Genomic DNA, 12032 nt, shown 5'->3' on the forward strand with positions numbered 1-12032 from the left:
GAAAATACACATTTTCATTTCTAGACTGGGGGGATTTACATTGGGTGTTAGGGATGAGAGGTGCGATTTCCGGCAGCTGTAGAAACTGCCACTATGTGATGAGAATGACCTTCCACCTTTGTAGATCATGATCTCCTCTGAGAACTTAATTGCCATTTTATGCTGTACTAGCCAAATGACCATGGCAAACAGTGGAAGGACTGTCCTAACCATTCAAGTTCTGTGATGCCAGCACTGCACTCTCCTCTATGATTGGGTGACATTGCACTCTGCATTACCCTGTTACTATACACCTGCACACTAGTCCACCTCCTGAACAAACAGAGGCTGTTTAAAGGTAACTATGAACTCTTCAGAAATTCTTCTATCGTCGTCTTCATTCTTCCACAAACTTAAAAAACAATGGCTAGCTTTACACTTTCTATTGATATTTTCTCCCTGCAGTCTTTAGCATCTGACAGCATCAGTATATATCAATAAGTGCTTATATTCTATTTGACCCATAGATAGTTGCAATCTGATTCCCTACTATCAAAACCTGTAGGGAAGCGTCTGATACCTACAAGCATCATTCTGACCATTTTAAGCAAAGATGCAAGTATAGTACATTTATATCACATTCTTTTCCTCTAAAACTTTTCTTTTTGCCGTGGATATGTACCACAGTGGAGGTGTACCAAAAGGGTTAGTTTAGCTTAGTCCTAGCTTTAACCTAGGACAACTTTATTCTAACCTCATCATAATGCCATGGTATGAGCTGTGACCTTTAACCTCACAGTGTGTAATGTGGGCCTATAACCTCATGCCGCTGTATCCCGGGTCTGAGGGCTGCCACACAGCGTTGTCTCGGGGGCAGTGGTGGTGGCAGGCGCAGCTCTGGATCACCATGACCGGCCTCCTGCTGGTTTTGCCGTTGGCACAGCGGAACTCCAGCAGGGCGGTCTTGGTGCTGTGGGGGGTGCAGCAGCGGCCGTCCGTACAGGAGCCGCAGTAGCGAGGCTTGTACGCCTGGACGCTGGTGCAGTTCTTATAGGAGAGCTGGACGGCTTTGGTGCTCTTCACCATCCTCTGGCACTTACTGCCTCTCTGCAGGGGAAACAAGAGTGTTTTCAATGTAGATCCCAGCAAAGGAAATAGTTCTAATAGATGGAAAGTTAGAGGCACTGTATTCACTGAGTACATGTATATGTTTATACAATTAAATACTATTCTACTACCTTGAGTTTGTCTAATTTTGCATTTTATGAGTAAGGGCTATAAAATATGCTCTATGTGCTGATATGCTAGTGTTAAAAAGAATCCAGCTATCATAATGACTAAAGTAGCATATATACTTACTGTTCTCAGGGTAAAGACATCTAATGAAGCTAAAGCTAAGGTAAAAACCAGAGGACCAAAGAGATGGCATCCTGTTTGATCCCCCCTACATGACTTAAGACTTTAAGGGCAAACGTAAGGGAAAACCTAATTAAATGTGAACAAATCACCTACTGGTAAAACCTCAAAGTACCTTAGGAACTCTAAACTCAAAGTACCTTGGGTGCAAGCTGTGTGAGCTGCGTCTGCTCCTGCTGCTCGTCACAGGGTCGGACCATACAGAGCCGGCTCTGCTTCACCATCTCACAGCGACGGTTCTTATTGGTCACTCTGGTGGACAGACCCATGCCGCAGGTTCGAGAGCAGGCGCCCCACTCTGTGGTCTGCTCGATGCAGTTCAGGCTGGGGTCCCAGGCGTCGAAACTCACCGCCTCCTCCTGACGGAAGGCTGGAGGGTCACACAGAGACATGGAGACAGGAGGGTGGGTTAGGAGGTAGAAAGAAGTAGGATATTATTACAATATTAAAGAGTGGAAATTATGTGGAAAATTGTCATGTGAGGAGGTTTCCTAGTTGTCATTCGTTACTTTAGGTTTTTAACCCAAAGTGAAGTTTGAACTTGCCAGTCTTTCAAATTTCTAACTGCCATGTATTAAGAGGGATCATCTGTCAAATGTGACACAGTCTGGATATGATTTGAATAAGCCCATCCGTTCACATACTTGTGTGTTTGGATTCAACTGACTGCAGAATGATCTATCACGTCGCTGCTTAACATTCCAGACTGGAGAGGCAACACTGTCTCTTTCCTGTGTGTTTCCTCCTCTCTCTCCTTATCCCCTCCTTCCCTCCTTCCTTCCTCCTTCCCTCCACCCTCTCCCTAGACAGGTCAGAGGAATGTAGCTGTCTGTTGACTCTATGTCTCGCACCAGAGTGACACCAACGTCAGAGAGGAACCTCTTATTGTATGTGTATATGGTTTAGTTTATTTACTGCTCGCTCTCTCTCGTGAGTAGAGTGTGTGTGTGTCTGCTTGTCCCATCTACAGCATCTGTCCAGTGGACTCACCAGCCATGGCGAAGCCCCCCAGTGCGCTGGCCTCAGCCTGGGGTTCACACACCCACTTCTCGCAGCACTCCCCCGGCACCTGGACCCTCCTGGGCACGGGGCAGTCCGGCCCGGGCAGCATCACGTCCACGTTGCAGCGCGGCACGCAGGCCACCTGCCCGTCACGACACGTGCACTGGTACTTACAGCTGGGGAAGAACGTCTGGCCGTTCTGGTAGACAGAGCCGTCCAGAACACACACGTCTCCCTCAGGAGCTGGAGGAGAGAGAGAGAGAGAGAGAGAGAGAGAGAGAAGGGAGAGACAGTTGAAGGGTTTTATCTCAGTCATAGGGGTCAAACTGATTTTACAACAAAAACATTTCCCTCATGAGCTTGAGGAGAGAAGGTGAGTAGGGGAATACAGAGAGAACAGAGAATATCATTTGGTTGCTCATATAGGATCTACTGATTTCAGAGATGGAAAGTAACTAAGTACATTTACTCAAGCACTGTACCTGAGTACAATTTTGAAGTACTGGCACTTGAGTATTTCCATTTTGTGAGACTTTCTACTTTTCCTCCACTACATTTCAGAGGGAAATCTTGTACTTCTTCCTCCACTGCATTTATCTGACGGCTGGAGTTACTAGTTACTTTGCAGAATAAGGTTTTACATGCTAAATATATAATAAGCTCATAAAATATGTTGCATTGTTAGAGTTTAAACTCCCCAACAGTATATGGAACAGTTAGACCGACAACATTAAAATACTTCTTACAGGTTATTGCATCAATACTTTAACACTCTGAAAGGGACCGTTCTTCAGAATGAGTACTTTTACTTTTGATAATATAGTAAACTTTGCGTCTATACTTTTATGTAAGTAAACTTCTGAATGCAGAACTTTTACTTTAATGAAGTATTTTTCCATCATGGTATTGCTACTTTTACTTAAGTAAAGTACTTTTTCCACCACTGATTGATTATATGTGTATAAACATCTTCCAGGTTAGCTGGTTGAGAAACATATGTTTAAGCATTGTAACATACAACTATCAAGACTGCTGAAGAAAGCTTTTCTTTGATGGTGTCAAAACATAGTAGCAGTCAGCTACACAATACATATTAATTTGAGTATAAACTAACATGAGATAAAGCTTCACAGTTAAACAGATCACTAGTCTAAACATCTTGCAAATTCAACTGCTGCAACTCTGATTGACTGTGCAACATGCACCAACACCTGTGGACTAGAGGCAGGTAAGAGGGAGAATAAAGAGACTATGACAAGCAACAAAGATGCTGATGATGATGATCCAGATTTGAACTAACAGACCATGTATACAGATACACTTCAGCCTGCTAAGCCAGCAGGTTGCAGGAGAGTCCTGCATGCGGTCAGTAGCAGCAGCCCACTCACCCACACAGACTCCGCTCCTCTTGTGGATGTCGGCTGTGTAGTCACACTGCAGTCCTTTACGAGTGTCGCAGGGATCCGTTTCAGAGCAGACCTGTCCTTTCTGACGGGCGCACACCAGGCAGCAGGCGCAGTCGTCCAGGATCAGGGGCACCCCGGGGCGACACATGGGGGGTTCCTGAGGACAGTGGCACCTCTGAGGACACACCTGGGACCAGACTAGTGGAAACAGCTGGGGGAGGGAACCAAAAATGTCTTTTAGTGTTTAAATATTTATGACCAGAGAGTACACAAGGGAGAGGCCGAGGGTAGATATAATTGTCTCATGAGGTGATAATATTCACATTCAATAATCTGTTGGGGAAGGAATCACTTTTCTAGGACAAACAAAAATTATTATAATAAGCATATTAATCATGTGAGATATATGAAAGATCATATATCAAATCTGAAGTTTCAACTGATTACAAAAGAAATCTTCATATATCTAGAACAGTAGTCTTCTAGAACTTCAGCAAACCTACCTGTGTTGAAATGCAGAAAAAGAAAAGCGCAGCGAGCTCGGACATCCTCATTGCGAGTTTAAGCCTTTGTTGGATTGAGTAGAATCAAATAAAGTCAAGTAGAGTGTAACAGTTAACTTGTTGAGCGGGCTCCTTTGGTTGAGGCTGAACTGTCCCTCCTCTCCTCTCCTCTCCGGCTGTGGTGTTGCAGAAGGTTGGAAGCTCTTTGTCGTTCTGGCTGAAGACTCTGGAGGAGAGCGGCTTTTATAGCAGAGCTGCTCCGCTGGCACCATGACAACAAACAGGAAGGAATGTTGGAGCGATCGCCCAGAGTTTCTGGAGGAAGACGAGAGTCACATTTTACTGTGAGATCCTGACAGAGAGAGAGAGAGAGGTTTCAGCCTTTACATATGGAATTCATCAATTGATCCACTGTAATCAAACACTTAAATAACCCCTATGTGATTTTTAACCACACAAATGAAATATATCTAGTATCGTAAATCTCATTAAATTGATTATTGATTGCCCTCCCTCCCTCCCACACACACACATATAGACCTTTCAGTTTTCCCACATCTGCTATTGAGGTAGCCTTGCTGGGGATTCCCTTTTTCCTTATTGTTCCAACATTGCTCCAGGATGTTCATGTTATCACATGGGACCTGGGGGTTCCCAAGCCCAGCAGGCAGTGACCTTTTGACCTCTGTCCCTGAACCCTACCTGGGAGGTCACAGTGGAAAACCCTAATATTCCCTGTAGGATTGTTACGGTTTCCTTAAATAGCTATACAGTGGAAACTTCAATGGGGGACAGACATTGAAGACCACATCTGGCCTCAGCTAATCTATTGGCTGATGGTTTCTTCTGAGCAGGGGTGTGTGGATAGATTGATGGGAAGGTTGACATGCTGGTAATGTTTGGTGATCTAGGATTTTAAGCTTATTCTACTCTTGCACTCACTAAGCTGCTCTTGATAAGTGTGTCAGCTAAATGGCTAAAATGTAATGTACTGTAAATGTACTGTAATGGTTAACTAGGTCCCTAAATAGAAAGGTATTATGATTTTGTCCTGAACAAGTTTTGCTGCCTCTTATAATTCATTTCTTGTGATGATGATAACACAACATTACTAATTTACTAAACAACTGACAATTGATCCAGCGTGCTTCAGCCACTCTTTTGTTATGGATAGGTGCTCACAGACATGGACAATACTTGCAGGTCTATTTTACTAAGGGCAAAACATGCTAGATGCATTGAGTGCTCCAGCTGCTTTGGGTAGTCATTACCTGGCAAATTGCCCTTAGTAAAATAGACCTATTACCAATTTACTCTTAGTTTGTAACTCTGAATATGAGCATCACACAAAATGGCTAAAATATAAATGCAAAGAAAGAATATAGTGAGATGGTGTGCAGAAAGCTGGTGGAAACCACATGGTATCTCTTACTGAAGTGAACCACATCTTGGGTTATCAAATGCATATCCCTATTCTTTAGGCTAAATGTGTCAGTGTGTGTTATGTTCTGTCTCACCCTACTCAACTGGAAAACTGACTGTCAGATTGGTGATTGAGTGAGTGGCTGTCTAGTTGACTGACAAACTGGATGACTGGTTGTCTAGTTGACTGTTGGACAGACTTACTGACTGGCCAACTGGCTGACAGCAGTCAAACTAGCTGAGCAGCTGAAGCTCAAACAGCCCTGACATCTTGACTGAGTGAGTCTCTCTGGTTAGTCTGTGTGTTTAGACCATGTTTTCTTTGACGCCTCCCTGTCTGAACCATCGGTCAGTGAATCTGGGGCAGCGTGCAGACCAAACCTGGAGGCTCACTGACACGTTTTATCATTGATATGAGCGTGACCCTCAAACCAAGGATGTGTGCAGTTGGAGAAGTATTGGGCTGTAAAATGGGAGGAAACTAAGCGGGTTTGGGAAGTACACCACTAAAACTCAGTGGTTTGGAAAACAACAGAACACTGGGATGAAACTGAATGGTTGGTTAACTAATATGTTGTAGGAGTGCAGTGTACAATATTTTTCCATCCCTGACATTTAAAAACATGAATCATTTGGTTACACCCATTGCCACAGCTTTTAGGCTTTATCATACTGATCATACTATATGTTCTAAGGTTTTATTCTCAGGAGAAACAAACGTGACCTTGAAAGTATTACAACACAAACGATCGCGAATAACATTTTGATGCACGTTTGAGTTTAATATCTACCTCAAATTCCTTCCAACTTGATATACTGATATACTTGAATGACTTGTGGTGGATAGCTCTGCCAAAGTCTTGATTCAGTGATGCTCAAACAGTTTGCTAGTGGAAGTTGAAGAATGTCAGACTTCACAGCTTGGCTGTTGTTTGCCGACTCTGTCTGGGTCTCTGCTCTTTTACGCTGCTCTTTCCAGCAAAGTCTGTCTCTCTCTGACCTACCGCGATGAAGAGACAGTCAGAAACCTGGAGAGTGAAAAGGGTTTGACTGACAAACCATTTTCTTCGGGGGTGGAAACTGCTGAGCTTGAAAAATGTTGGAATGGAAAAACACGTTATTCTCGTCAAAAAACAGGTTACTTGCATCCAAAGATCATTTCAATCAGTATAGACTGTAGATTCCATATTTCATTTGCTTGTCTATGGCTCTTACAATATAAACCATCTCCAGTCATAGGAATGATTTTAGTAGCCTTTATCAGAGAATGTGTTGGTTCCATGGCATCAAGCCCCACATTGTTCTTAATGAATATGAACAAATTCAGTCCCACCCTGAGATGCAGGCTGATTACAGTAATAGATGCCCAACAAAAAAAAAAAACTACAAAAACTAAGCAGTGTTGTAGTGCTGTTTTTAGAGGTGGAGCAGACGGTTATATACAGTATATACTGTATATATAGTTATATATCAAGAGGTGTGTCTATTACAATATATACCTCCGCTACAATATGCTACTACAAACATTATGTTGCTGTTTTATTTTATTTTTCTTGCATGTATGCAGTTAAAAAAAACTTTCTCTTGAAAGCCGAAGCAAAAGTCATGATTTGAAAAAACTAAAAAGTGAGGGAGTGTTAGCATGGCGCACCATAGCAAATGATCTACCGGGGACACATGGATGATTTTGGTTTCTATATTCTCATAACGTATGGACTGGACCAATGAGCCAATCTACCAAAAACTCGGTGTATTTGTTTAATAACCATTTATCTAGCATCTAGTTTCTAGATAGTAAAACTCAATCAGTGAAAGCCTGCATGGTTCATCTCCTTAAAGTGGTTTCTCCAACACCAACGCTAGAGAAAACAAAAGGGAAAAAAAGAAAAATGAAAGGTTGAGGGTCAGGCAGGTGGGAAGTCTACCTACGCACATTCACGACACCTGTGAAATATTTCCACTCTACTCTGCAATCCAAGACCTCCAAGGTAGGATCACTGGAGTGTGGAAGGGGGAGGAGAAAAGAACATATGGGAAGAGGTGGAGTGCAAGAAAGAGCTACAGTATCTGTGGAAAGGACAGATAGAGAAGGGAGAGATGGAGGAAAAGTCTATCTATGCATCTGTCTCTTTGTCTTGTCATCCATCTGCCTGTCGGTCTACCTGTTTGTTTGTCTTCCTGTCTGTCTCTGTGTCTACTTGACCATTTAAATGACCATTTATTGCCTCCATCAATTGAATTGAAATGTTTAAATTTGATTATTAGTTATATATGTTTTCATTTATAATATTTCATTAAACTGGAGATTCACATTAGGAAAAAAAAAGTATATATTTTACAAGTGTGTTTTGTTTTCATAAGAAAATATTTAATAAAGCACAATATGAACAAAAATGTGCACAAATTGGGAATACATAGAAATCATTGAACAAAAGCACTAGAAAACAGTGCAGCAGCTCTTCAAAATTGATGTTTATAAAGACAAGGAACTGGAACCTCCAGGAGCAACTTATTGGTTGTTGCTGTGAGCACCGTTGCAGACTCGGCTTTCCTCTTTCGAGGTCTAGCTGTCTGAATCCTCGGCTGAGGTAACAGTTCCATGATAAGCCTTCGGGATCATGATGGCTGGGGATCCATTGTCTCTGCATGATATAATAAAACAATACCATACAGAAATGGTGTGGCAGTCATGAATAACATGAGATATGCTTTTCATTCCTTTTTGTTATACCCCATGTTTCAACAATTTCCCCTTTACAGTGAGTACCGTTGCTGGTGCGCCTTTCAGAAGGATATCACTCATCCTTTTTCTGGGAAAAATAAACAGGGGGGACATAGCTCCCTGCAACACTCATGGCACAGGCCACAGTAAAGTTAAAACCACGTTCAGCACTGGTCATCCTCCCTACCTGCCGAGCTCCCTTTGTAGCGACCACTGGCTGGGGTCGTTGCACATTCTGGATGCCTGTTTCATCCATATTCCAAAGATGGGATGGCAGATGTCAACCACAGTCAACCTCAGCTGCTCTTCAAATACATTGAAAAACAGATCAACTTTTGGCCTGTTAAAGCCCACTGCACGGGCAATGCTTGTTGCTTGGGGGGTGTGCACAGACAACTCAACAACAGGTTTCTCCTCATGAAGGCATAGAACCAATCAATCCCAGCCATCTTCTTATCCAACTTGAATGGATGTCTGATCACCATACTTTCTGCTAGATCGAAAGCCAATTTCCACACATCCGTGGTTGTAAGGCCAAAAAGTGCCCTCTCCATCCTCTGGATGTGGCACACCAGATACATTTCGAAGGTGGAGGAAAATACACCCTCTCCCCCAGGTGGGTATTACCAGGCTTCAGGAGGAATGTTACAAATTTTAGCTACTCCCTTCAAAGATAGCTATTTTCAATGGCTCTGAGAACATCTTTCAATGCTTGCTCTCCATAGCTGCCTCTGGTGCTAATTTGTTTGTATTGCCTCATCTAAAATAAAAAACACACACAGAGTTAGAGTTATAGCCTATTACCTCCAACTCATACACCCATCTTCCCTCCCCCAACACAGACTCACACACACGCGATCCCACACACATGCAAGCATGCACGGGCGCACACACACACACACACACACGCACACACACACTCTCACACTAGCTTTAGTTGTAGCTAAAGTAGCAAGCTAGCTAGCTAGATAGCTAGCAAAGGGAAAATCAGATCATGTGCCAGCAAAGCACTATTCTGTGGATAAAATAGATATAAACTGAAATAAGAAGATTTTCTTTCATTTGTACTAGGGTAAACATCCCTATTAAGCCCACCAAATCCGCTTTTCAGACATTTTTAATATATACTGCCCCAATTTAAGTGAGAACATTTTAGTTAAATGAAAGTCTAATCTCTCATTTGAAGTGTCAATAATTCATTTATACCAATTTCTAATGTTTTTATTGTTTAATTTGTCAAAATATGTCAAAAGACTGGCATGGGCTTAATGGGTACCTAACGTACCCTTTAAACCCATGGGTGTTCCAAATAAGCCTACTTCATGATTTGTTGTTAAATAAATATATATATTTAAAAAATCTTAACAATACAACTTCAGTATTTTTCAACCTAGACCCTATTTTCCATCTTTTTGTGTCTAAGTGACTAAAGGGGACAGCAATTTTTGACCGTCTGTGTGTAACTTCCTGCAACAACTCAACTCTTGCAAGACTTGAGCGAGACTCAAGCGAAAGGTAAAGAAAAACTTTTCATTTCTCTGTAGGGTCCTTTCCATAATGTTGTCAGATACTTATAATAACAATCTGAGCCTGTCAGTGGCAAAAACAAGCACTTTTAGTGGACGTACATTGACGGTGTGATTTGCCCCGTCGGATTACATTGCAGCTCGTTTCGCAGCTGCCGGCTGAAGCGATCTCGCTCAATACTGGACCAATTTCAAAAATTGTTGTCCCCTTTAGTCACTTAGACACAACAAGATGGGAAAATAGGGTCCAGGTTGAAAAATACCGAAGTTACCCTTTTAATACGTTTACCCTACACAAAAATCTTTTTTTTTTCTTTGTAACTTTGTTGTGGGGCAAGATGCAAGATTTTGTTAATAAATGAATGAAGTCTTCTCATGAATCTCCTTTTTAGATCTCTTAAATGATTTTTGTGTATACCTGTTCAGAATTCACAAACACTTATTTCCCAGTGGATAAAAATTACATCAACTTACCTCCAAACAGTTGGCTTCGAATAACTCCTCAACAAGGACAAGTATGAAGGCAATTAAAAAAGAGAGGGACTTGCTAGATGACAGAAACAAGCTAATCAAATTTGGCTGCTGTTCAGAAAATAAAACTGTAAAGATACTGAGAAAAAATACGCCAATGCAGATGTGCGAGTGACACACAGTATATGCTGCATTAACTCACACAGAAAGAGTAAAAAAGCACCATTTCTACATTCAATTAGTGTGGCTGGGAACACGTACAAATTGTGTCTCCTTGAAGGGGTGAAATTGAATCTGCAGTAAGAGAGGAATAAGAAAATGCAGAGATATTAAGAAACCTATTGTCACTGTTACAGCTGGGGTAGGCAAGCTTGGAAAAATGAGGTTAGAAACACATTGCTACGAACCTTGGTAGAGCGAGGTTCATTCCACATGGAGAGAGAGAGAGAGCACCGACTGCTTAGCATTGGCCAAACTTGATAAATTCCAAACCTTTTATATTAAAACAGTTAGCTCAGTGTAGTTGTAACTAAAACATTCGCCAGCAAAAATTATTTTTATCAGCATATATTCGTCATTGCGGTTAGAAACACACATTGCTACAAACATAGCTAGGTTCACTCTGTACTAGAGAGAGAGCAGCATCTGGGCAAACTTGATAAATTCTACACATTTTACACAAAACACAGTTCTGCTAGCTCAATCTAGTTGCTACTGAAATAGTCGCCGTCAAAAAAAAATGTTTTGTCACACATAGCTTAGCTACCACAGTTACAAAGCCATAGTTACCTAAGACTGGGTGACTGACCTGAATGTGGCTCCTTGCTGATCAAGTCTTGTGCAGTGGGGAAAATAACTGGCTTTCTTACACAAGTTTATTCCAGTCATAGTATTCAGTGTGGATTATGGCTGTTATGTCGTCTCTTATTAGGCTTCTCTCTGCCGTTTGCAGGGCAAGCAGGACTAGTATTACAATACACGTTTTACTTGTACTTTATCAGCTGTTACGTTTTTAAATCCAGGCCATCTTTTATTTGCAGGTATGCCATCCCAGTCAGTCATCCAATCAGCATGTAACAGCAGCCATTGGTGGCCCTTTTGTATACCATTGAATGCTTTTTTATATATGTATATATATATACAATATATATATATATATACACAATATATATATATATATATATATATATATATATATATATATATATATATATATGTATATAAAATCTTAAACGCATATTCTCTAAAGTGTTTTTGTCTAACCCCAAACTGCAGAAATCACTACAGAGCAACTGGAAACAGTTGTCCACATGGAATTCGATAGGGATACAACTGTGTAGGGCTGTACTGAATGTAATTTTTTTTACATTCGAAGCTTCTATTGAGGTTTTCGAATGAAGCTTCGAATGTCTGCCATCATATTTTATGATGTCATAAAAAATAAAAATAAATCCTCGAACAAAATCCTCAATTTGAATAAAGTGATTCATCGGATTAAATATGAGTTGGTCTTTTTTTTTATTAAATCAACTTTCTTTAATGAATATAACTCGTCAGTTTCGTCAACATAAATACATGTAGGCTA

The 12032-nt window shown here is 41.3% G+C and overlaps 1 protein-coding gene across 1 annotated transcript; it reads right to left on the minus strand.

The window, feature by feature from the left end:
* Positions 1–743: 743 nt before the first annotated feature.
* Positions 744–4363, minus strand: LOC139922556 (CCN family member 3-like). The gene is made up of 5 exons (XM_071913068.2): positions 4307–4363; positions 3786–4014; positions 2386–2640; positions 1536–1765; positions 744–1086 (listed from the first exon to the last, which is right to left on the minus strand). Exons 1-5 carry the CDS (start codon positions 4355–4357, stop codon positions 793–795), a joined length of 1059 nt encoding a protein of 352 aa, XP_071769169.2. The 5' UTR covers positions 4358–4363; the 3' UTR covers positions 744–792.
* Positions 4364–12032: the final 7669 nt, after the last annotated feature.

The sequence above is a fragment of the Centroberyx gerrardi genome, chromosome 12 (assembly GCF_048128805.1).
Source record: "Centroberyx gerrardi isolate f3 chromosome 12, fCenGer3.hap1.cur.20231027, whole genome shotgun sequence".
NCBI lineage: Eukaryota > Metazoa > Chordata > Actinopteri > Beryciformes > Berycidae > Centroberyx > Centroberyx gerrardi.